General features: G+C 44.1%; 2 protein-coding genes across 2 annotated transcripts in view; both read right to left on the reverse strand.

The window, feature by feature from the left end:
* Positions 1-2,799: 2,799 nt before the first annotated feature.
* Positions 2,800-7,082, reverse strand: LOC103371147 (tubulin beta-2A chain-like). The gene is made up of 4 exons (XM_008300378.1): positions 7,026-7,082; positions 6,540-6,648; positions 5,287-5,397; positions 2,800-4,243 (listed from the first exon to the last, which is right to left on the reverse strand). The coding sequence occupies exons 1-4, from the start codon at positions 7,080-7,082 to the stop codon at positions 3,159-3,161; spliced, it is 1,362 nt and encodes a 453-aa protein (XP_008298600.1). The 3' UTR covers positions 2,800-3,158.
* A 1,066-nt stretch (positions 7,083-8,148) lies between these two features.
* LOC103371148 (solute carrier family 22 member 23-like) overlaps positions 8,149-27,211 on the reverse strand; it is a 39,037-nt gene continuing 19,974 nt past the window's right edge. Inside the window, exons 4-10 of the mRNA XM_008300379.1 lie at positions 23,068-23,236; positions 21,283-21,410; positions 18,609-18,711; positions 17,585-17,820; positions 15,233-15,265; positions 13,652-13,775; positions 8,149-12,956 (exon numbers count right to left, since the gene is read on the reverse strand). Of these exons, the coding sequence (XP_008298601.1) occupies positions 11,438-12,956; positions 13,652-13,775; positions 15,233-15,265; positions 17,585-17,820; positions 18,609-18,711; positions 21,283-21,410; positions 23,068-23,236 (2,312 nt within the window). The 3' untranslated portion in view covers positions 8,149-11,437. The remainder of the gene's footprint in view (positions 12,957-13,651; positions 13,776-15,232; positions 15,266-17,584; positions 17,821-18,608; positions 18,712-21,282; positions 21,411-23,067; positions 23,237-27,211) is intronic.

Genomic DNA, 27,211 nt, shown 5'->3' on the forward strand with positions numbered 1-27,211 from the left:
TGCATTGGCAATGAACTGTAAAATGCACACACCTATTTCACTGCATGAGTTTCCCAGTTTAAAAACATCTTTACCTGCAAACCACCAGCATGTGAGTTAAAGCATGCTTCTTTCAGTGAGGTCGAAGTGTCGGGTTTAGCTCCCAGCTCCTCTAAGTACACAGTATCATACCTGTGTGGAACGGACACAACTGGTTTCTTTGTAGTGGACCAAGAAAAGGCTTAGCCTTGCCTCGCAGAAACAAAAGGGAGAAAGTAGAAAATCAGGTTTCCGTCATTGGTCATGCAGCGGTTTCAAACGAGACGTGGCAGGATAAGAGCTCGCTCCTCGTCTTTCACCACGTTTCACTGACTTTGTGTACGTTTGACTCATCTCGTATGTCAGACGAGTGGTCAACAGACGGGCTTATGGATTCGGTGCGTTGATGTGTGGTATGCAAAAAGGGAATGTGTCCTTACCTGCACGGAGTTTCACCAGAGAAGGTGGAAGAGCACATAGTTTGTCTTCTTGCTGTCATGTTATGTAAGTTTGGACAGATAAAGCAAAAGCAAGAGATGTTTGTTGTTGCTGTTTTTACATATATCTCAGAAATAAATCCACTCTATGGTTACTACAAAGTTAAACTTGTTCAGTTTAACAGTTTAACCCTTCAACACCAAATGTATCATATATGATACGGGAGTTTTGAGACCTCTACGTCAACAGTATGATTTTTTTTTCCATTAAAAACCTGATGTATACATTCAGACTTGCGCGGCAGACGGATAATCCACCACAGATTGTAACTCACGCACCAAAAATGCCGGCTGTAGAAAAACTCACATATGCAAATTGATATTTAATTTTTTTAAAATTATTGTTTGTTAGAATAAATACTCCAGTTTCAAAAAAACAGAATTTCCTGTCAATTATTTCATGGTTCAGGCTTTACGGGGTTAAATGTTTGCTTGGCAGTTAATTGATTTCCCTACCACACTATGCTCTTGATATCTTATTTGACTGATTAGATTTATTGCTCTCATTCTTTACTATCACATGAGAGCGTTGTTATTTTATCGGTGTATTTTAATGGTGCGCGTCGGGCCAAAACAGGAGTGTCCTCCAGATGTCTTTGTGAACTGTTGCTTCTCTTTTTTTTCCAGACAAAGCTTTCAGCAGACATGGCATCTAAAACTGCTCTGAGCGGTTTTGTTAATGAACTATGCCTCAGCTGTGACATCCGGGAGAAAAGTGGGTCAACTTCTGACCTGGAATTCATAAGACTCTGGCCTCATTGGGGGGGGATCCAGCTTTTAGCTTGCAATGGATCAGACCTGTAACTCTCATTCTCTTTCGGGCCTCATTACTTCAGAAGACGAGGAGAAGGGTAATGGCATGATTGATTTCTAATTTACTACCAAAAAAAGAGTATTTTCGCCCTTGGGAGAGACAAAAAAAATGCTGCTCCACTTTTCTTTCTGCTTTTCTTTTCCTTTTTTTCCCCTTAAATCTCCTTTTCTGGCCATCCTTCATGTCAAAACACGTGTTTCCCATCAGTTGTCAAATGGAAAATTCATGCTTTCACAGCCATGACTCGGGTGTGGCCCGAAAGTGAAGCACATTTCAGGCTTGCAACCACTAAAAAGTTCTTAAACAGGCAGTTCCTGGTCTATCTGTCTACATGGCAACGGGACAAGCTTGTTGTCAGGTGGCCCAACCGTCATGTCACTGTTGTCACATCACAAATACTAGATTCTCAGATTATCAGCCATCAGAGGGCGTTTTCAAATTCCCCCACCGCTTTCTCAGGATGTTTTCTACAGATGTGTTTGTTCGCTGTTGCTGGGATCCTCCCTTGTTGTTTGGATGTGCCTCGATCTGATACCTACTTGCAAAATAATGCAATAGATCAAGATGTCACAACCGCTGTCACCATTTGCATACGAAACTCAAACCATAAAAGAATGTCTTCAGTCGAGTGTGTCCTCTTGTTGCTTCACTTTCTCAACTTTATATTACAAAGGTGTGCGTAGATTAATCTGTGTGTCAGTTTGTACTTCCTGGAATTCTTACCTTACAGCTTCAAAAATATCAGTTCCTGGGCATAAAACCTACTCGGTTGTAGCTGCTTGTGAGTTTTGACCACATTTATTGGGACTTAAAACTTCATCGTCCTGCTTATTGTATTTATGGAGTGTGTCACCCAGTGCAGTCGTGTGGTTTATCAGTGGTTTTTGGACAGAAACTGAGCTCTAATAGGCACTAATCGTAAGCGATATCAAGCTTTAGCTACACAAACAACATTTAATAGAGCGGATCTTTGTGGATTTTGGTCTTTCATGTCATTTGACAACAATAACCAAAGGACGTTTCATGCATACTGTATCCAACATAGTCTTACAGAAAACACATCATGCATAACAAGTTTAGGGCATGAAACAGGGCTGGACAATCTATTAAATGGAATTAAAGTTAACTGGATGAATGCATAGATCACAAAATCAAGATATGTACTTTCTCTCTCAAACCGCCTGGAGTCACGACGGTAACAGAAGCTGTCAGCATTTCGTCGAGACACCTGGATTTAGGAGCTTTGTTAGTCAAACACACTTACATAATGGCAGCACACCAAATAAGATAAGGCCCAACAAAGGTATCACTAAGTGATATGGAAATGGAGAAGTTTTTGTTGACATAAGACTAAGACTTCACCGTATCGCCCAGTCTTAACTTACTGTATGTTGTGACAAACCAATAATAACTGTCGGCCTCGTGCGCCTTTTTATGCTGTTCAAGTATAAAAACGACACAACACGAGGCATGGATTGACTCTTTTATTTGAGACTTGTGACAATGGGTGCGTGTTGAAGTAAATGTTACAAAACTGCATTGGGGACGAGACTGCACTTGTTTTATTGACACTGGCAAAGCATGACTTGGGAAAACCAAATACTACAGTACTTGCATATTTTTTAGGTTCTAACGCCACTCGTGACCTTTGTCGGCAGAAGCCATGTGCAGCGTAAGTTTGGCTAAACAACTATATTTCATCGTGATCTGCACACACTGCAATATTTAGTTGAACATCTGCGTCTCTAGCGTACTTCTTGTGATCTCGCTGCACTCGTCCGACAGTTGTTGTTATTGGTTTGGTTCAATGTCATATCAGTGTTTTACAATCAGTGGCGAACATCGTGGCGGACTTCTTCCTCGTCCTCCATTTCGTCTTCCTCATATTCGCCCATTTCATCGGCGGTGGCGTCCTGGTACTGCTGATACTCAGACACCAGGTCATTCATGTTGCTCTCGGCCTCGGTGAACTCCATCTCATCCATTCCCTCCCCAGTGTACCAGTGGAGGAAGGCCTTGCGTCGGAACATGGCGGTGAACTGTTCGGAGATCCTCCTGAACAGCTCCTGGATGGCGGTGCTGTTGCCGATGAAGGTGGCGGACATCTTGAGGCCGCGGGGAGGTATGTCGCAAACTGCGGTCTTGACATTGTTAGGAATCCATTCCACGAAGTAGCTGCTGTTCTTGTTCTGCACGCTCAACATCTGCTCGTCCACCTCCTTCATCGACATGCGGCCGCGGAAGATGGCCGCCACCGTGAGGTACCGTCCGTGACGGGGGTCGCACGCCGCCATCATGTTCTTGGCGTCAAACATTTGCTGTGTGAGCTCCGGCACGGAGAGGGCACGATACTGCTGACTACCCCTGCTTGTGAGAGGCGCAAAGCCGGGCATGAAGAAATGCAAGCGTGGGAAGGGCACCATGTTGACGGCCAGCTTACGAAGGTCAGCGTTGAGCTGGCCGGGGAATCTGAGGCAGGTGGTCACCCCGCTCATGGTGGCTGACACCAGGTGGTTGAGGTCTCCATATGTTGGTGTGGTCAGCTTCAAGGTGCGGAAGCAGATGTCGTACAGGGCCTCATTGTCAATGCTGAAGGTCTCATCTGTATTTTCCACAAGCTGGTGGACAGAGAGGGTGGCGTTGTAGGGTTCCACCACGGTGTCGGACACTTTCGGGGAGGGCATGACACTGAAGGTGTTCATGATGCGATCGGGGTACTCCTCGCGGATCTTACTGATGAGCAGCGTGCCCATTCCTGAACCGGTTCCTCCACCCAGGGAGTGGGTTAGCTGAAAGCCCTGGAGGCAGTCGCAGTTCTCGGACTCCTTTCGCACCACGTCCAGAACCGAGTCCACCAGCTCAGCTCCCTCGGTGTAGTGACCCTTAGCCCAGTTATTTCCTGCTCCGCTTTGACCTGCGTGATGTAATATTTAAAGACACTTCATGATGAACAAATAATGATGCCACTAACATGCATGTTTAGTTTGTACCCAGTGTACCAAAAGGACTTTGGTGATCATGTGAATTTCCATCTGCAACCATGAGGAGGTTGATATTTTCAGTGACATTTGACAACCATTGGATGGATTGCCATACTTTTTTTTTTACGTACTTTCAGAGGATAAATCCTGATTATTTTGTTTACTGATAGTGTCACCATGAGGTTAATGGGTAGTTTTGAGTGAAATGAAATCAATAATTGAATGGACTGGCATTAAATCTGGTACAAAGAGGTATGTCCCCTCGATAGCTTTCTGTGCAATCATAACATTTAATTTTGAGCAACACTTTGGTTTAAGAACAAGAACTTGAAAAACTGACAAAAACATTGCATTGCTGACAATTAGGAAATGTTGCAATGCTAACAAGCTAAACAACAAAGTGACCACTGTGAAACAGTGCACCTGCTAAACATCAACATGCTAACACGCTGACATTAGCATTCAGCTAAAAGCTCCAGTGTGCCTCAGTACGGCTTCGCTGAGCTGCCAGCATTGATGCAGATGCTTTCTGGTTAAAATCTGGCAGCCCAAATCTTTCTCCTGATCTCTAAAGCATTAGTCGAAGATTTATTACCCATCATCCATTTCTTGCAGCTAAGTAGAACTGGGTATTAATCCTGCAATGCAATTTTTTTTTGACCCACACATCCTCATTTGTTACCAACACTGCAGCAGTACCTCCAATAGATTCGTTTTTTTGTTGTTTTTTTGTGCTAAGTCACCACAAGAGCCGTCTCAGTCTGACACAGCTACACACCGGCAATACATCACACCACTGGCACATCGCTGAGAGACTGCAGAAGCTTTGTGCTCTGAATACACAATGCTGTGCAGCGCTCCCAGGTGAAACTAAGCACATCTTTACAGGATGTGACAGCAGTTGCTGACATGCACGTAGCCGTATGTGCAGTTGGTTCAGGGTGAGTGGCAACACTCTGATTTACTGTCAACTCACCGAAGACAAAGTTGTCAGGCCTGAACAGCTGTCCAAATGGGCCGGAGCGAACTGAATCCATGGTTCCCGGTTCCAGGTCCACCAGGATGGCACGGGGGACAAATTTGCTGCCTTTGGACGGGAGAATAGAGAGGGGTGGGGAGAAGTAATAGATGGAAAGGTGGAGTAAGATGTCTCAGTGTCCATAATGAGAGGAGATTCTTCATAATAGGTCTAATATGGATGCAGCACTACTGTTTGCAAATGTAGTCTTTTATGTAAACAGCCCTTTGTTGAAAGCAAACTAGACTTTACAAGCTGGGTATTAAAGGAATGCATTCTACTGTTTGTTTCTTCTACTTTGCTCGCTCCACCCTCTCTGACTGCTGGTGACCCTTCTTGCGAGCAAACTGCTGCAGCATGCTGCACAGCTTATTCTAGACCAGTGGGGCTTTCGAACTGCTGAGCTCTGCAGAGTGCATTCAAACAAAGATGCTGTCTTCCCCTAGCAATGCCTCTTTATTATTTTTTCCTCTCATTCTCCGTCAGCCATCTGCACTCTTTATTTTCAAGGAGAATTTGATGATCTGAATGTTCGGCCCACATGCAGTAGCGACCCAGTCGGTGACACTGATGTCAGCATGCAACATGGAAACGCAAAAATCAATAATGCCTGATGCTAGGGAAAAAAGAGACATTTGTAGTGAATTAGCAATGTGGGCTTCCTGAACAGGCCTTTCATTGAGCCCAAAGTGGATGAGCTGGCACTGTTTGATCCCAATCCTGGGTAAACATGACTTGAGATGACTTGTCCCTCTCTGAAAGCATCAGCACAAAAAGCTCTGTGATGACTGCACCTTCATTTATCACAGTGCTCGACTGCTTAATGCACAGCGGCCGTGAGCAGCAGCACGGGATGCATTTGGAATGACCTTCAGCACGCCACAGCAATAAAATCAGACACTGAGGTGACACCGAGGCACAGAGCTGGGGGTCAGCTTTATAGAGAGACTGCAGATACCTGTACTCCCTACAGAGACAGAGATAGAGAGAGAGAGGTGGGGAGAGAAAGGGAGACAGAGAGAGATATTTTAGCAGGTTCACTGTCCTAATTTTTTTTTCCTGCACTCATAGTGGGACCTACTTTCCCCAGCAGCTAAATTAGTGACACGAGCAAACTGTGGCGTTCAAAAAGAGGTCTGTGAAGCAGAAGGCCATGCATGAGCAAAAATGGAAACGATGCAAAACAAACTTTATATGTTTTTTTTATTTACCTGATGCCTCATTGTAGTAGACGTTTATCCTCTCCAGCTGCAGGTCACTGTCACCTTGGTAACTGCCGGTGGGATCGATGCCATGTTCGTCACTTATCACCTCCCAGAACTAAGATTGGACAAACACATTCCCATGAGCTTCAGCTGCGGTCATTTTGGCGAATAAAGACGAGTTTTCAAAGCAGGTGCGTCAGGATTTGGTTTTTTTTTGGCGCATCTGCTTTGGTGGCAAAATGACACGACCAGGATGAACCACACCCAATACGTATTTAAGATAATAATAGTTGATATTAAACTTTTCCCTCCAAAAAATACATTTTTATTCCTTTCTGTGCAAGAGATGCCAGATTAAGAGTTTAAATGCCTCGATTTGAGCAAACCAAAATCTATTGAAAGAAATAGCACACGTGGCATTTAAAATAAAAATAATTCTATTAATTTGCCCCCTTTTTTAAAATAAATTAAATGGTAATATTTAGATGCTACCTTCGCCCCAATCTGATTCCCACACTGTCCGGCCTGGATGTGAACGATCTCCCTCATGGTGAGCTGCGGATGCGGGCAGAGCGCGGTCCTTTTCTCGACTTGTCCGGCGTCCACTCTTCAGTCTCTTGCCGCTGTGTTTCTCAAAATCAGCACTTGCCTCATTTCTAGGAGGGGGGGGGCCGAGCTTCGGGAGCCGGCGAGAGAGATGAACGTGCTGCTGCTGGCCGGATGACGTGGCACCGAGCGCAGCATCCCCAGCATCCCCGCCAGCCAATGGGAGCGGCCCGGTTTGATGCAGTGGGCCACAGGATCGTGCCGCATCATCCTCCTGACATCACCCTGTCCCATGCAGGGAAAAAGGTTGCTTCTTCTTTTTTTTCCCTCTCTCTCTCTCTCTGGTCTGATTGAGGCTGTTCAGGCAAAAAAAAAAGAGAGAGCGAAGAAAAAAAAAATGCCTGTCAGGAGGAGTGTGACTGTAATACTGCAGGCTACATGATTCTATAGGAGCTGGGTGTTATGCTCACAAGCGAACCTGTTGTGTCAGACAGCAGGTACAAGGAAATATATATTTGACGATTCAAACCTCCCCCTGAAGGTGTGAGTTCAAATTCAGATGCTCTTATTAGAAAATGACACGAACTGGGGCATTAAAAAGATGAGCTAAGACATTCCCCGACCGGTTCTGCTGAGCCCTACACACTATAGCAGGCTATTTCTTTAGGGCCCTGCCTCGGGTTTGCTCCATGTCAGGTAGTTAGCAAACGATATGCATCTTGCAACCATAATAGACACAGTAATATTAAATATATTAAAATTAGATGTTGACAGGAGGCCCAAAACGTCACCTTGAGCAGGCAGTGTAGGTCTGACAGTTACTATTACTGTCATGATGCTAATAAATCAAGGCAGTTTTGCATTATTTGTTCTCAAAGAATGAATCCAAACAGCTGGACTTTTAAACCTTTTGCATGAAATTCCCTGTAATCATGCATGAGGGCCTTTGACAGTTGGATGCTCTGCCAGGCTGGTGAAGTTTTATCTTCTTTATCTTTCTCCCTGAAGTAACTTAACGAGACCCCATGAACAGTCACGATATAATCAACAAACCCACCGACAGCCACAGTTGATCAATAAATAGTGGTTTATTTTAACAACAGGTATGGCTTATGTACAAGTGCATTATGTCTGTTAAAACAAAATAAAACAAAAAATGAAACCAAACAATTGGAAACTTATAAATGGTACAATCCATGTTTTTTTTTTTGTTTGTTTTGTCTTTTTTTTTTTTTTACATTCATTCAAATCTCCACATCAAAGAGATTCGTAGTCGCACGGCTGAGAGAAGCAAAACCTGAAATGTGTACACCGGGTGACTCGACTTTGCGTCTCAGAGACTCGTACGTATTTGCCAAGTTCGAAACAAGTCTCGCCAGTTCAATGCTCCGATTCCGCGATCCTTCATTTTGCTGAAAACCGGATGTTTCCACACGCTTACTATTTACAAAGGCATAATCCAGTCTATTTGTTTTTATTTTATTTTTTTTGCTTTTTCCAACTAGTGTCTACCAGTCTACCCTACCGCTGGTGCTGACATTGCTTTGGATTGCTTTCACTGAACTTTTTTTTTTCTTACTCCTAATAAAGTCAAACCAAAGGGATGTAATAGCTCCCATCAGCTGCACGGGAGAAAGTGGAAGCAACAGATCTCAGAGAAGACACTGGTAGTATTGTGCTGTGTCACTGACTTTACACTGGTGTTGCACGGGGATGGGGATGGGGATGGGGACGGGGATGGGGATGGGGATGGGGGGGGGTTTGGCGATACACGATTCAATTTCTGCACACTGAGATAGAAAGACCAACACTCACAGACAACGAGAACTCGGAGTAATGTGAAGCTACCGACCACTGCAGTCAACCCACTCTCCACTGCAGATGCCAAGAATTTCAAATTAAATCCAGCGTCAACACCCTTCCTCCACAAAGTAGATTCCATGCGGATCTATTGCAAGAGTTAGAAGTCATTTTTCTTAAAACCCCACTCCATTTTCCCTTTTTTTTTTTCTTTATCTTTTACTGTCCAAACTCCACCAAATCTGACATCATATGATTGCAGGTCATTGTGCTTTGAGGCGTAGCAGCACGGCATACATCGACATTAAATGAACGTTTCGATAACAGTAACGACTCGACGATCTATTAAAAGACCACCCAACGAGCCAGTCCAGATTAGAGCGCTCGCGCTTTGATTGAAGCTGCATTTGAGGAACCTCAGGTAGGTTTTTGCTGAGTCACTGAAACACGGAGGCTTTCATCAGTGCACTTTGACAAAAGCCAATTTTCGTGCGAGTGAAGCACCTGTAGGGTTCTTCATACATGTACCACAAGACGGTAACAAAACAAAAAACATCATACGTCAAGTCTGGTGTTGTGTTTGACTCCTGAATGACATCTTAATAGATCGCCAATACTCCCTGGATACACGTAATATGAGATACTGTGAGAGTTTCATCACATTTGAAATGACAAGACATCATTCAGTTGGCTCTAAAGGCTTACAGTACAGTGTAATCATCATCATTATTATTATTATTAGTTATCATCATTATTGTTATTATGAGGATTGTTGTAAACAGTGGTATATCACACCTCATCCTTTAGACAAATATGACAACCTCCTCCAACTGTCAAGTTACACACAGATTTGAATCAAGTATAATGTTGTCCACAGACGGAAGTGAAAGTGCTTCCTTAAGCAAGAGTCAATTGAAGAATATCAACAGGTTCGTCTACCTGTCAGGATGTGACCTGCATTTTTAAAAATGTCATTTTGACAAATGTATTAAGTATTGCCTTTGTTTTTCTTCTTCCTCCTCTCTTTTCTTTTAAAGGTAAACTTAGTTGTGCGTGTGAATGTATGAACACAATGGCATCCATGAACTTATGTTAATGGCCAGAAAATGATTCGGAAAACACACTGAAAGGTTAGCGACGCTGCGCCGGTCGGCAGTCACGTCAAACATTTTTGTCATCCATGGGTTTCATTTCAAAAATAGCTTTTAGTCCTTTTTTTTTTTTTTCTTTTGATAGTTTTGCTTTGCTGACACGTTCACAATAATTTTCATGCTTTTTTTTGTCCCCACTGCAAAAAAAATAAAAAATAAAGTGCCACCACACTGAGGTGCCACGAATACTGTAAGAATGAAGTATAGCTTTGTACAATAAGGGCACGCCATGGGAGATTATTTAAAATAATACTTTGAATTTAAAAAAAAAACAGAATCAAGCTCAACAACTAATTATCCATTTACTTACATTATCACATTTACAAAAAAAAAACAAAAAAGAAAAAGAAAAAAAAGAAAATCATTTGCATACCATAAATTTCATTGGCTGAAACGATTGAAAAAATAAAAGTTTCTTCGGACCAACAAAACATGGGTCATTGTTTTCACTGATACCACTGCTCGTACAATGAACCACGAAAGCAGTTAAGCTCAGACTAATTCACCAAATGATCATTCAGCTTTCAGTCTTCTCCTGGATTTCAGAATCTCGAAAAATCTGATTTCGCTTCAATCCACAAACAATCTATGGCAGGGGACTAAACAGCATTTCCCCCAAACAGGCAAATACTGTATCGCTACTCACATTTTGGCACTATGTCTGCTTTGAATTTTGGTCAGGGTAGTTTTTGGCATTGTATTTAAAAAAAAAATAAAAATAAAAAAATCACCCCAATTTAGATTGTTTACCTATATAATGGCAAAAAAAAAAAAAAGTACTTTTTGTAACATTCAGATTTTCTTGTCCATACAGGTAAGGCGACATTTTTTCTTATACAAATACGTCAGACGGACATTCGAACAAAAGTACCAGTGATTTTTTTTTCTTCTTTTTCTTTTCTGTTTTTTTTTTTTTTCCTGTTTTAAACATCATTGCATTTCTTCACCAGTGCTGATGACACGTCTCAGTGATTGTGGGTATAGTTTGAAGTCTCTTTAAAAACAACAGACAATGATTTCCCATTCATTTACATGAGAGTAGTTTAATCGCTGGTGATTTCCAGTGACATTCAATGAAGAGCAGAAGTTTACTGTCACGTCGTCACAAACCAGCCTGTGGCACTCTCTCTCGCTCTCGGTCTATCGCTATCTCACTTGCGTGGTCTCGTTTATTGGCTAAATGCACGAGGGGGGGGGGGCGGGCTTTAAGAAACGTACAGCAGCTCTGTGAATCCACGTCTACTCCACTCCAGGTGGGAACAGTCTTCATTAAGCGCCTGAAGTCTGAGCAGGATAAGTTCTTGCCTCCCCACCCCCCTCCCCCACCCTCTCCTGCTGTTTCTCATGTGGGTTAGATCGCCTCCTGGTGCAGCGCCTAAAGCTTCATTTCCTGGCGGCAGCGCTGGATCATGACGACGCCATGCCGTTGACAGTGTTGTTTTCTGTGCTGGCACTGTCCCTGATAGAGAGGACGCCGGAGTCTATGGGGGAGGACACTGTGCAGTCCACTAGAGAGGAGGGAGTGGCTTCTGTGGAGCCTGAATCTGTGATGGAGGTTGAATCTAAGACCGGGGAAGCAGCTGAACCTGGTACAGTCAGAGCGGCTGATTCTGGAGTGGAGGGGTGCGCAATGTCTGTCACGGGGAGAATGGTGGGAGCCGGTGCAGGGGTGTTGACAGTATGTATGGCCGGGGCAGGGGAAGAGTCCGCTGAGGGCACAAGGCCTAAGTCGATGGGCGGAGGGGGTGTGGGTGACGGGGAAGCAGCGACTGGGCTCGGGGGAGTAGAGGAATGAGTACCTTCAACATATGGAGAGGTAGAATCTAACTGAGGCAGTTGGGAGTCTATGACAGAGGGTATGGGGGAGTCTCTAGCGGAAGGGGAAGTTGTGGACTCATCTACTATTTCTAACTGGATGGGAATGTCAGAGTGTGAGGTAATGGAGGGCGGGGGGTCAGTGGAAATGTCACAGTCTGTCACGGGAACGGGGGAGGGAGGGAGGCTGTCGTGTAGAGATGGAGTTGGGGAGTCTGCTAAAGCGGCGTTAGCATCCTCCGGCAAAGGCGGGTCAGGTGTTACGTCGATCGTGTCGATGTCGTTGCCCAGCGGGTTCGGGGATTCTAACGTGGAGCTGGGCGGGGGTTCTATGATGGGTGTGGTGCAGATCAGCAAAGAGGCAGGGACGTTTTGAGAGATGGTGGGAGTGCACGTGTCCAGTGACGTGACAGGGATGATGTCTGCCTCTTCTGTCGGGGATTCGCCAACGTCGTTCATTTCAAGAGGCGTAGAATCCGAAAGTGGCTCAACCGATTCCAAGACTATTGCTGGAGGTTCATCGGCATCAGCTAAAAGTGGGTCTGTGACAGATGGAGCGTTTTGTAAAAGACTGGAAGACAGCAGGTGATCTTTAGTGGCATGTATGATGCCGTCTTTAGCCTGCGCCGCGACCGGGGTCGCGGGCGTGGACGAAACCGAGTGACCGTTGGGGTCTTTAGGCTCAGGCTTTCCGGGGTACACCTCCATGAACATGGGGGCGGATATATCTCCGACCGTCAGATCAACGGCCGACGAGGCGGTGGAATCCATGGTGGACACTGCGGTGGCCGCGGCCTCGTGGAGCGGCGTGTCGTGCACTCTGGTGTAGTCCCTGCTGCTCTCGGACTGGGCCAGCAAGAGGCGCTGTTCTCCAGGTTTCTTCGGGGGAAGCAGAGGCTGGCGAGTGTAGCTCTCGCCATCGGCCAGGGTCTCGGGGAGCGGCTGGTAGCGAGTCTCAGGCAGCAGGAGAATGCAAATGATGCAGATGAGAGTGCAGCAGGCAAAAATGATGTGGTGAAGGAAGTAGCCCTTCTGATTGTGGAGTTCCATGATGGGTGCAGTCAGCATGCCGAAGCCGGCGCTGGCCAGGACCAGGCCCAGACCACCACCCCTGTGGGGAGACACAAAATGTTACTGACGACGACTTAGGGATGATCCGACACGCCGTAGAACCTCCTATAAACAGTAAAAAATTCTGACCTAAACGCTGCACTCAAGAGCTGCCGTCTAAATCATTTATATAAGGGGAAGCTCTGATTTTTGCCCTTGTGTTCTGTCATTCTATCAAGCAGCAGCAGAGAGTGCTGCAGCACCACAAACACCCTCATCGACATGCAGTTCATTCCCCGCCTGCCGTTGCCTGAACTCCCCAGCAGATGGTGCCTTTCAAACACCATCACCCCTTCAATAACCCCACCTAATGAACATCAAGTGCTGTGTCACATATTCTCAGAGGGGACGGCTAATTTGCACGAGACACGGATTACACTTGACACTGAACCGCGAGAGTCTGTTGTTTCGAGCAGTTCAATAATTTCATACCCACATTAGACGGGAGGTGGAGCAGCTCATCCGTCTGCAGGTTGGTTTGTCACAAAGGAGAGAAACCGCTGCATCGACTGGATTACAAGCGACTCAGAACAATAAAGTTTAAAAAAAAAAAAAAAGGAGAGGAAGTCTTCAAATTGTGCAACACTTGTCAGCCTGATGACTTCTCCGATGAGTAAGAGCACAGTTTTCCACATTTCTCTCCCCCGTCTCTGATGGTACGGTCCTTTTTTTTTTTTCTTTTTTCGGTGGGCTTACCTGATCACAGTGGGTGTGATCTCAGCGCAGAAGAAGATGCTCAGGTTGCTGACTGCGTGGGAGGAGAACATGCCGATGATGGAGAAGGCGACGGAGAAGTTCTTATTCAGCGTATCTGAGCTATCTGCAGACGAAGCAGGAGACACACACACACACACACACCAAGCAATTTACATTCAGCGCCCAGTGTGATCAGCGAAAGGACAACAGTGCTGTGCATGTAAATTAGGGGGCTGGGGAGGGAAAAAAAACAAAGAAGCTGCCTTTTCAAATCATTTGAAAAAGAATCCATAGTTGTTTTTTTTTAGCATCTGTTCTGATGATCATCCCATAAATCAACTGGTCAAAATAAATAGATGATAAGACATTTATAATTTATTCTTTATATCTCACATAAAGCTTCTTGTAACTGATAAATATGTTCCAGTATTTCATAATCTGGACGTGTTTAGCTCTAACTGTGCTAGATGAGCTCTGTCACCACCTTTTCTGGGCACCAACATGATGGTCTGGACTATCTGGATTATGATTTGCAATAGATAATATGGCAGCAGTTCAGTTTAGATTCAGTATAAAGAGAGTAGACAATGGCATGCTGACGACGGGTTAACAGGAAAAAGGATATATGGAAGCAAACACATGCCATAATTTAACACTTTATAAGCAACTGTACACTGAATATTTCACAATAAAATGTAAATAACACTGAATTTACAGCATTATATAAACAAAAAAAACCCCAAATTGATAAAATTAAAACTTAAAAATACCATCTAGAAATGAGCGGTCCAATTTTATAAATTAGACAAATAAATTTCAAAGTAAAATCACTTCAACTGAGGGTCCAGAATAATAAATATGTCTATTATCACTTAAAGGGTGTCTGAGAATTGGATCATATGGCGTTTCTTTCATGCCATTTTAGAAAATATAATCACAATCACTACTAGCTGTAAGGTTAACCTCTTGGAACAGCGTCAACAGACACATTAATTAAATACATTTTCGCCCTATTTTATTATGAGATTTCTAGAAATAGGCTCGCAAACAAAGCGCCAATTCAGTCCAGAGGAGGTTCGAATGCAGTGTTTTATGAATAAGACATGCTAAAGATGGCACAGAGAGCATCAGAGGAGGCTGCTCTGTGATCAGCTCCTGCTTCCCACAGAGGGATTAGCCAGGAGAGAATAAAAGAGACCGATAAGAGGAAGGAGCAGCAGAAGGAAGGTTGATGGTGAGTTCACAAAGAGGTGCACCCTCTTCAACACAAAGGAGATAAATAAAGTGAAAAGCTCGCCATAATTACATCTAGGACTTCATTATGTGTCTCTGCAGGGCTTGTGTACGCCTAATGAAATGCTGCAGGACGTCTGCATGCAGCACATTTTCTAAAAGCTCATCAAGACAGTGCGGCAGGCCGAGCGAGTCGATTCGCTCCACATGACGAAAGAATGTGAAGTTTGTAATCGTAACAGTGGGAAAGCATTCAGGCGAGCAAATATTGATCAGTCGAACTCCCTCAACTCAAACATCATCAGCACACAAGACCTTAAGAGAACATAAATAAACAGATGATCCTACCGATGTTCAGGTGGACGCTGTACTTCCCCAGCACTAGAGGAGAGACAGAGACAGAGGTTGTGTGTCAGCGACAAGCACCAGAATCATCACAAGCACTCAGACAATAAAGTCGACCAGGCGTCAAAAATATGCACACATGTTGAGCGAAGCTGGTCAACACGGCGGAACAACATAAACAATTTCACAAGGGAGCGGGAACCATGAGCATAACCTTGGTGTGTTGACTCTGGTTAAACATTAAGTCCAGCTCATTTGTAACTGTGTACTGTTTTGATCAGCCGGTGCACTTTTGGTACACATTGACTAAAAACAGTGTAATCATGTTCGCCTACTTCATTAGAAACGGCAGAATGTATGAAAGGTCCGAACAACAAGGAAGCATCGTGTGTGTGTGTGTGTGTGTGTGTGTGTACAAGAGACAGAGTGTAAGGTCACAACGAGTCAGCGTTTGGACGACCGGTGCCCTGTTTAAACACGTGCACTTGTGAAACAAGTATGTCTGGAAGACATTTCGACAAATATTTGTAAAGCGTTGGTGTTGTCATTGACCTTAGCGATGACTTTTCCGTGTTCAAGAGTTCATATTGTGTGACATTGAGGAGGCACAACAGCACTACGGAATTAAGCAGCTAATAAAATCCAGCCTCAATATATTGTATATATATATTTTATGTGTTTTTTTTACTATTACTAAAAGAGCATTGTGTAATGTTTTAAAATCCCAGATTCTGTCGTTCGTAATTACCGTAATGTCCGGACTATAAGCCGCTACTTTTTCACACGCTGCGGCTTAAACAATGATGCGGCTTATTTATGGATTTTTACGAATTTGATGAAAGTGATACTAAGAGCGACAACGAAAGAGAGACTGAGGAAGCGTGTGACGAAGTGATTCTGAGGCTGTTCAACTCCGACACTGAAGAAGACGACTTTAGTGGTTTCAGTGCAGGAGGAAGATGAAGATAGCGATCAGGGACTTTTCCTGGTAGGCTGCTGTAGTTTTTATTTCTTTAACCAGCTGTGTTACAGGCACTGTTCGGGAAAAAGAACATTTACTGTATTTGTGTATGTTACGTATTGAATTAAAAGTTTTAAAAAAAACTTTCTGTGTAAATATCTCATGTTACAACCTGCGGCTTATAGACAAGTGCAGCCTGTATATGTACAATTTTCTTTTCTTTTTAAAGTTCGTGGGTGCGGCTTATATTCAGGTGCGCTCAATAGTCTGAAATTTACGGTATGCTGTACAGTTTATGAGCGAGTGATTCACATGGAACTTTGTATTTTACACCTTATGTGGTGCAATTAAAAAAAAGTTCAGGGACTGTTCCTGGTTCTCGTTTTATCAACAGCGGACCCTGTGCATTACTGGAAGGTGTCCGTTTTCAAATTGTCCGTGTACCGCAAAGAGCAGCAGACGAGAGACATTCTGTCAGTCAAAAAGCTCAGGACGAGCCCAGCTTCATGTTAAGGATCGTCTCCGGTGATAACGGGTTGGATCTGCAGCTACCATCAGGAGAAGAAACAGTCGTCACAGTGGAAAAGCCCTCATCAGGCGAGGTGTGTCTGGTCAGGAGCATGCATCAGGAGTTCTGCTGTTGGTGTTTGAGGTAGAACATTCAAATGACCTGGAGCGCGATGGCATGCGGGTGTTCCACTGAGCACCTGGTCACAGCAGCGATTATGTAACGGCACTCCCCCACCTGCCCTATTTACTACAGCTGAATCTCTGTGACTTCTTCCGAGTCCCCGAAATGATATTCAAGTTGAAGGGTTGCTGTTTTGACACAGTTTAGGAGATTCAGCTTCATCCCAGATGGTGCTTGACACGGTTACATAACGGTGCTTCCAGGGAGCACAGCATCGCTGTACGAGGAGATTAGTCCGACGTGGACGTCAGCCACTTTAAATCAGGTATTGTTTTTGATTTTTTTTTTATAGGCACAGTCTCAGAACGTATTGATCGCACCATAAATACTTTGCTTGTCTACTGAACATATGCCGTAATGTACATAGAGCAAGTTGTGGGTTTATCAGGAGTTACATGTTGGAAATCATTTCATAGCTGGTTCCCGTTGCTTAAAGTCCTTCTGTGAAGCTAAGCTAATCACTTGCACGCTCTAGGTTTACATTTAACAAACCTGAGAGTCGTATTGATCTTCTCATCATTTCACAAAATGTCCGAGAACTCCTACAGAACTGAACAATGTTGTTGCCAAAAGCATTCTTGGAGTGTTTTCACTATGGAGGAACCACCCATATTCAAATCCAACAAAACTACATCATCGTGGCGTCACTCCTCAGGAATGAGGAGAATGTGAAGAAGACATGTGTTCCTCATAAAGTACTCACGGTTGAGCAGGCCCAGTTGCAGCAGCGAGGCCAGAGCGGTGATGATCATGAACATAAGGAGGCCACCGCGCCGGCCCATCAGGCCCACGGCGGGGCACAGCGCGATGCACGACGCCACCGCGATGCCCGCCATCGTGTAATAGTCTGCATAGAAGTTATGGAACATGGTGGTCTCCATGGCTTCCTGATCCATCATGCTGCGGGCAAAGCAGTGGTGGATCCCATAGCCGGTTAGCCTGGATGCAGAGCAAACAGAGGGAAGGGTGGTGAGTTAAAAACATAAGGAAATATCAAATAATACAGCGGTTAACGTAGAGGAAACCTGACTTAAGATGTAGCGGGAACACAGTATGGTAAAAGTAGTGTAGGTCGAACAGAAGTAAAATGATACGCACAGAGGGAGAAAAACAACAGAATAAAAAGAAACCCAGATCCAAGCAAAGCTAACAGATGGAGAGGTTGGAGGAAAAGAGACGACTCCATTTCATCACGTTTTCTCTCATCGTGAAACTGCACATATGTAAACACTGACTTATCGCCACAAAGGAACACACCCACAAGCACACAAAAAACACAAGCCAACGCTCACACCCTCCCTCCCTGCTTGTCTAATGTTTCAAAAGGACAAAGCTCATGTAAAATTTATGTTAACTTAGGGAGTCAGGGACACCGTGCACTGAAGTAGAGGTAAAGCTGGGTCTGCCGAGCTAGAGATGAGGTCTCGGATGAGGAGAGGAGAGGAGAGAGGAGAGGAGAGATCCCACTGGAGGGGGGAAAGAGAGAGCAGCACAAATATGGAAGGACAAAAGAAATGAGGGCTAAAGATCAATGTTGTATCGAGCCTGCAGGTTAACGCTGGCATCTCGGCTGCACAAAATGGCGGGCCTGACTGGCATTGCTCCCTGCGCACACATACCAGCGTGCACCCGCATTAATTTATTGTTTTTTAATCTCCTCTTTCATCCCTACACATGCACAAATAGATATCCAGACACGTTTCTTCGCACTAATACGAGACGCTTACGAGTTGACGCAGAGCACCACGATGTTCTTCCACAGGTTTCTCGTCCCCACCATTTTCACGATGCACGTCTTTTTGGGCTTCTTCTGAAGAGCTCTTTGGAGTTCTGGAAACAAGGAAACACAGATTGTGTCACGATGATATACGTTTTGTAGAATCACAATCCCCCCTTGATGTTTTGCTTTGAAAGCGTCTTCAGGCATCTGGAAGTTGTACCCAAGGATGAATCAGACTTGTGGAGGTCCACGATTCTCTTCCTGATTTCTTTAGATTTCCCATGGTTGTCACAAAAGGAAGCAGTGTGTTTGAGGTGTGCCTTAAAATACATCCACAGGTGTGCCTCCGAATAACTAAGATGTTATCAATTAACAAATCAAAAGCTTACAAAGCCATGACATCATCATCTGGGCTTTCCCAAACAGTTTGAAGGCATTTTAGTGGATGTTAACTTCTAAATTTGAAGAAAGTAATTTTAAAAAATTGTCTAAAAAATCCTCCCTCTCATTATTCTGGCATTTAGCAAATAGAAATAATTTTGGTAATCCTAACTGACCTAAAACAGGAAAAGTTTTGTCCGATTTAATGCCAGACACTGAGAAAAAAAAAAAGAATACTGTGTGTAAACTTTTGATTTCAAGTGTATTTTAATCTATTTTATTATTATCTACACAAATAAAGTTCCTATTGTCAGTATTCATAGTGATAATAATTGTAGCTAGAGTTGATTTTTTTCAATTTCTTTTCAATTATTTCTTGAATTTGACTTGCAGCAACAGTAAACACACAATAAATGGAAATTAATACTCTTGTCATGCATTACAAAAACAAAACAAAACAGAATGAAGGGTTGAAAATACCTCAATCACAGCCAATAAAATACTCAAATAATTCATTCAATTTCTGTTAGTAAATACATATATATTCCTGCAAATACATATCAATAATTCAGTGTTAAGTCAATACACACTGACCACTTTATGAGCGTCTCCTGTACAATCTAATATAATTAATGAATTCCGCTTTTATGAAGCTCGTAACATCTTCTCAGTTTTTAATTTTCGTAGCTGAAGCTGCGTCTCGTGTTTTGTTCACCCCGTTTCCGTGCGCGCCCTTGAGGAGGGCAGAATACTATAAAAACAATCCCTTTAATGCACTGCAGTAAAACACTCGGTACAACCTCCGTAATACGCATAAATGAAATTTCTGGCAGTGTCAACAGCCAGCCAAAATTTATCAACTTTGTAAAAGAATTCCTGGCAGGGCCCGTGTATTGGATTGCACTATATCGTATGAGGGCACCTCGGTGTCTATCCGCCGAAAGCTCGAATCAAAAGGAGAGTTTGACATCTGTCTGGGTTCTGGAAAGAGTCAAGCGAGGACAGCCCTGATTTATTACAACCACAGAAATTTCCACATGTATTTTTAATGAGCACGCTTCATCCCCTCGCAGCTCGTCCCCTGCCGTTTGGTGAGGCAGGTATATGACAACGCTCGCACCCCTGAGCCGCCGCCGCTGCCGCCGCTGGTGTCTGACATGCGGATGTTTTGGTATCAGGCTGCGGGTTGCCACAGAAACGCAGCTCGGCTTGGCGGTACTGTACGAGCATGTTGACTCAGGCATGTGACGGCATTCCACACCAGCCCTTCAAGGTTATCTCTGGCTAAACCACTCAGGCTTTCCAGTGATCCCCCCCCTTGGCCAAGTTACAAACCCTTGTGTAAGATTATCCCCACTCAAATCTATGCAAATCACTCCGCTCACTTTCCAAAGGAGGCCTAATCAGTCGTTAGACATGCATCAGTCATGCCTCGGTGCTCGAAAAGGTTCCTCGGCTTCTCTTCTGTGGCGCTGATAAGTACAGCCAGTGCCCAACGCTGCATTTTGTGCTGAGCGTTTGAAATACTACAGTACTAGTACTGGAAGGGTTGGGGACAGACTGTTACTATAAAAACAGGAACGGATAAATTAATGTCTTTTTTTTTTCTTCTTCTTCTTCTAAATGCTGCATCAGCAAACAGCCTCTGAGTTCGTAAAAAGAGCAGTCAATTTCACACTGAGTGGTTCCTCTTGGAGCCTGTTCCCCAGCAGTGGCACATTGTTTTGTATTGATAAGTACGATATGCTTTGGCAGCATGAAAACGTACGTGTGCCACGTTAAAGGCCGCTGTTAAAGCTTAATGCAATCTGCAGTGACTTCTGACACCACGGTTCATTCTGCTGTTAGCCGCCGGCTCATCCGCTGAGTGCAGACAGTTAACCCGGGGGTCAGAGGGCACGACCGGCCTCAATTTGCCATCTGTGCACCATTGTGTCCGCTCGTGTCCACTCGTCCAGGACATAATGAAATTAATGAACGTTTGAGAGTGTCATAATGTAATGTTCGACACCCACTGCTACCTCTGTAGTGGCATGTTACTATGGTAACAAGACAGGAAATGGATGTAACCTTGTCAATCCGCCTTATTTAGGAAAGAACAGCTGGAGAGGGTGGACATGGTGTGCAAACGGACACCCTGTCCTTCAAAGATAAGGAGAAGCTTGGCAGACAACAGCGTACGCAGCTACTACGACGACACAAGGTGCATTTTGACAAAAAAATAAATAAAAATCAACCCTGCACGCAGTCATAAAAATGTCGGATTTCTTTAAATGAACGTCGATGCACTTTGTATTCACCTGTGAGGATGTTGTCAGTGTCGAGCTCCATGTTCACTCGATTCTTCTTCGCTATGTGTCCCATGATCCACTTGGAGCGGCAGTACTGCTGAGTGGCCAGCAGCCAACGCAGTGACTCAGGGAAGATCCTGTGGAAAAGATGGGGGATGTCCTTGTTAATATGACATGAAAAATGAGTCAGAAGGAAAACGAGTCCTCCTTTCAGAAGGCTGATTGAAATCTCATTTAGTCACGGCGAGCAGAGCTACATCTTGTGTCTCCATTTCAACACATTTTGAATAATTACGTAACCATATTTTTGAACAAATAACAGATTATGACTTGTATCCTGAAGTGGAAATCGGTCCTCTGCAGCGTCACACACAAACACTCTACGCCGTGTACAGGTGCTGCCTCACAGCCGCCGTCGACCCCCGAGGCTATTTTCATACGGTGCGCTCTGCTAAATGGTATTTGTATTGCATTACATTACGTATATTCCTCTGAGCGGTCGAGTATCTGCACGCAGAAAGAGTGCAACGCTCGTGCGAAGGCAGTTGTGAAACAAAGCAGTTGCTTGAACGTCCATGGAACAGGTGTGAACACAAAATTAAAGTGCCGGTTTCATCATTTTTTGCGGTTTGCAGTCGTTTCCACAAATCAGCAAACTAAGATCACCTGCAGGGTTGAAATCTGCAGCCCAGTCAGCGCTATTTCTACATTCGCAGAGTCAGGCGGTTGTGATGAATTCAAGTTGTGCCCATAAACGCTGTTTGGCTTAATCAAGAAAGTCAACATGGCTCCATTCTTTCGAAATTCCCTGAATGCTCTCGCGAAGGCCGACTAATGCATTAGTGCATCTCAGCAGTGTGTGTGTGTGTGGAGAACATGTGGAGTGATGCCTCGGTATTGCACGAGAGATGGCTAGACAATAAAAGCTCTGTCAAGCTGAGTTCACTGTGCAATGTATATTAATATCACTGAGAAATTGCCCTGGATTCACAACCAGCTGAAAGTCCTTGAATTGTGTCGTTCTTCGGCACAGCAAGGCCGCATCAAAGCAGACGACTATCTGTTACGAATCCTTTCCACAACTTAACCGCACAGCTGCTGAGTGATGAGGACACTCTCTACACAACCAACAACACAGAAGATCCTGCAGTAGAAATATGTTTTAAAAACCACATGTTGTCTCTTTGTGCCAGAGGTTTCTTGTACCTGCTGTGGAAACCCCCATCAGACGGCACACTCTATCACCGGCGTTGACGTTTGATCCAATTTGTGCTCTGGAGTACTTTTTTTTGAATGGAAGTCCTTTTTGTTCTTTGGGGTCTTTGATACTCGGTGACAAAATCTATATTCTTGGCTTTTTTTTTCTTACTTTCGCTGCCTTTTGTACACATCAGCAGTATTGTAGAGCGGCATCAAGAAAGAAAAATACACAAGCGTTTACTGCCTGAGTTGCAGTCGCAGCAGAGTTCACAGCAATTGGGTTAACTAAAAGATATTTAATTCAGCTGGAAATTCACTGCTGGAAAAAAAAAAAAGCCCTTGGAGGTAAGATTTTTCCAATTCTTTAGGTGAATCTGTGAAGGCATTTTTTGTATTAACAAGGTTTAATTCAGACTATAGAAAACACTGGTTGCTTAAAATTCCACCCATGTTTGTGGCAGACGGCACCGCATGCAGCAGTGGAGAAGTCTCGCATAGAATTAAAACACTTTCCCCACCTTCAACAGAATAAACAAAAAAACATAAAGACAACTTGGTACCAAAGAGCAGCTCATGCTAAGGTCTTTTCCTTACCAAATGTAGGACAGCATAAGCAGCAGGGGACAGATGATGACAGCTTGAAGTACCTGCCAGTCGCCACAGAGGTACGCCACCATGGGCATCAGCAGCTGACCACCCAAAACCACAAAACTGGCCACCATGGTCATGGAGAATCGCCATCCTGGCAGGCACAGCTCGATCCCTGGCAAAGAGGACAAAGAGGAGAGAGAAGAAAAATAACAGTGTGTTGTTATTTTTGGCGAGGGACAAAATGCATGATCACAAAGTAAACGTCAATATGGTGTCGTCCATTTGCACCAGAGTTCAAACTTGTCACGATAAACTGAGATTATGAGTAAGGCGAATCACAAAAGTGAAACTGGTTGCACCATGTATAGCTGCTACTACATGTTTGCATTCACTCAATACCAGGTGTACCGACTGCATGGTTCGTTAAACTAATTGCCCACTCTATTATTGCCTAGCTAGCATTGTCCTGTTTATACTGTAGAGTAAAAGAAGTTCAAATGGAATATTGTCATCACATCTCACCAAACAATAGCATAAACCAGCGGTCCCCAACCAAGCCGTGGGTCATTTGGTACCAGGCCGCACAGAAAGAATACAAATGTTTATTGGTTTATTTTTATTTCCAACGGAGTCTGCAGGATTTTCTATTTCAAAAAATGACTCGCTCGTCTTCCTGTCAGTTTCGCCCGCGCTTGACTCCATCAGTTCTCATGTCCGGCCGTCAAACGAAGCCGTCAGTCTAACCAAAATGAATTTAAAGAAAAAACCAAACTTCTCTGGAGAGCTTCTTTGAAAAGAGGGACAGACTTGATGCTGAGACAGAAGAAAAAGTAGTTTATGACATTTTTTAATAGAAAGAACTCTTATTATTTGTAATGTGCGCGAGGAAAAATTGTCACGCTTGAAACCAGTCTGTAGTGCCAAAAAGGTTGGGGACCACTGGTATAAACTACATTTTAAATGACTATGGACAAAACTAACACAACAAACCTCAAACTCCTAAATAATAATACAGGGATTTTTGACACCCTGAGCAACAACAACATTAAAATCAGACCTCGACTGATATATCAGTTGGCCGACATATTGGCCCATCCCAGGTATATCGTTATCGGTGCTTATGTGGCTAAAGCTAGCCCAATATGAAGATTTTCTATTACAGAATGTTAGAAAAAGATTCTTGGAGTAATTTAGGAACAGTGTGATCACATAGTTTGTCCAGCAGAGCAGTTCTGACTCCTGGTTTTAGTTTACAATCGTTACAGCACTGTCGGCAGCACATGTGGCAGAGAAGGTGCGGAGTTAAGTGGTGTCTAGTCACAAACTAGTTTTGGACATTCATTACTGGGAAGTTAAAGACAACTAATATCAGCCAGCATGTTAATATGAGATTTTTTTTACTCCTTAAAATGGGTTCAAGTATTAAAACCACCTGCCTAATATTGTGTTCAGCCACCTTGTGCACGGACAACAACATTAATCCATCAGGGTTTGTACACAGGTCCTCTGATGTTTGGCACCTGGACATTGGTAGCAGGTTTTTGGGATCTGTGGGTTGGGGGGGCTGGGTCTCTGTGGACTGGACTTCCGGCATATTTTGTTTGATTGAATTAGGATCTGGGGCATTCAGAGTCCAGTTCAAGACCTTGGGCTTTAGGTGGGTGCTACATATAAGTAACATCCTCATGAACGCCAGAACCCAAAGTTTCAGAGCAGAACAAGACGATCAGTGTTAGACACCTGGAACACACAAGTTCCTCCTCTGATACCAAAACTAAATACACACAATCATGGGAATGATTAATGAACAGCTGGTTCCAGAAAAAAAAGATATGATCCGAACAACAGCTGATTGTTATTCATGCCGAGAGAAACAGACCAGAGTTGATGAATCAACCAGCAGAACAGAACACATGTCTGACTAGGCGAGGCAGGCAGACAGGCCAGAACAAGGATCCTGACGGTGATGCCATCCTCAACAAGGGAGGTTTACGCAGTTCTGACGCACCACGGCCTAATTTCCACAAATCACAACTAGATTTTCATTTATATTGTGGCGCTGAACAGAGAAAAACTTGACATGAGTGAGACAAGTGAAAAGAACTGAGTGTGTGTCACTTAGGGTTGAAATCCTACTCGTCCCGGACTCCCAAATGTGAGAATTTGCAGTTTCTCGTGAGTGTAAATGAGCTGTTTTTGGACATTTATTTTGAAATTGTTGAGCAAATTTTTTTAGCTTTTTCCCATGTGATATACAGTCCACAATAAATCAATATGTACAGTTGTTGTTCTGAGACAGTAGACAGACCAAGACAGTAGGCTGCTGTGAGGGTGAACTAACTAGAAAGAGGTTCCTTGTACTCATTCCTCCTCTATCAGAATGGCACTGATTCATTCACCCAGTCATTAGCATGCACACCACACTGGCAGCCAGCAACCACAGACAGTCCAGCCCTTTAGTTACTGCAGCACAGAGGATAGGGTCAACTCGAATCATAGATAGCGAACGCTACTGTAACGCTCCCATCCCGCCCAAATGTTCTGTCCCGCTTCATTCATCCTTTTTCTTTTTTTTTGTTACACAATGACAATTTCTCTTTCTAATGGGTCTTTTCTGCTGCCCAGGAATGTGAACAGTCTCCAGATGGGCCTTTCAAGGTGACAGGGCCAGCATAATACAGTGGGTGTCGGCAGGCCCGCTTCATTCCAGTGGAAAAGACCGGAATTTCAATTAGGACTTGCCCCCCTCTGAGGACATGAATAATGCTCTCTGTTCACAGACACTATCGCAGCTGGAATGACAAAGCCAATGAGTGGAGAGCAGGGCGATGGGTGCAAGACCTGCTGAGTTTGAACCAACTAACCTCAAGACTCCTTCTCTGTGTGCCGCTGGGAGCAAAGTGCCGGTTCACTGGTTGCGGACTGCATGGGATTTGAATTCTTCGGTTATGTGTAAGAGGTCATGTGCGCGGAACAGAGCGCCGCATTGTGACCGGAAAAGTACGCGCGGTGAGCCGTGGATAAGTGCTCGCTAACGTACAGACATACAGCAGGACAAACTATATTATAACGTCCGATAACATGACAGTAAGGACATATATGTGTACATGAACTAGACTGAACTGCAGACTCAGGACCAGAGGCTGTGGAAAAGCAGGCCTGAGCTCCTTACTCCTGCTGACCCTAATCCTCCACAACCCACTAGATCAGCATTCCCACAATGCTCCGCTGCAGCCTCTGTCCTACTGACATAAATCTGCCAATAACTAATCTGATGTCACATTTAAGAAACTCACTAAAAAAAAAAATTGCTAATCACGAGTCTCCGGGGTGACAAAACAACTGGGACGCACGAGCCGACACTTTTAAACACATTTGCACAAATACTGACAGCAGTCGAAGTGGAAGTTACATCATCGACGATCACACCGATAGCCAATTAATAATGATAATCCCCCAAAGAAGCTTTGACTAGTTTGCTGACTTTAGCAATACAGGAATATGAATCACACTCTCTGGTATAAACCGCAGCAGCTCGCTAGACTTCAGTCAAGTGCACAGCGCAGTGAAGGAGGCCCATTGTTTCACAAGTGAAAGCGATTGGTTGACCACTAAAGGCACTCAGTGCAGCCACTCCCTGTACCCACAGGCTAATGTCATGGCCTTTTACTGGTCACATGAGGTCCTCACGGCCCCATGCCACGATTTCTCTGTCTAATCTGGGCCTCTTGAGCCACTCAGTATTGTGATCATGATAAGGAGCCTGTGGTATTTTGCTATGTTGAAAGAGGTTTGGTTTTCTGTCATTAATTTTAATGGCGTCATTTATTTTCAGCAGCAACTGCAGCAGCTGTGCAATCACAGTCCGGGCCACACGGGCCTTCTTGCAGGTGTCACAGGTGAAAAGCATCCTCTTAGCCATGCATTCCCCCTGTTGTCACATTATTATCTAAATCATTTTAATCACCACCCACCGCTCTGATTCATTGAGCGAATTAAAATAGGGATGCTCATTAAAAGGTTCTCTGTTGCTGCTCAAGAAACAATCAATCAAGTAAAGCTCTGCAGGTGGGATTAAAAAAATAGAAAAAAAGACTAAATCAAGTGTAGATAGCTCCATAGCCACACCTGTTCAGACTAGAGAAAA

Source organism: Stegastes partitus, unplaced genomic scaffold (assembly GCF_000690725.1).
Source record: "Stegastes partitus isolate 25-593 unplaced genomic scaffold, Stegastes_partitus-1.0.2 Scaffold1530, whole genome shotgun sequence".
Lineage (NCBI taxonomy): Eukaryota > Metazoa > Chordata > Actinopteri > Pomacentridae > Stegastes > Stegastes partitus.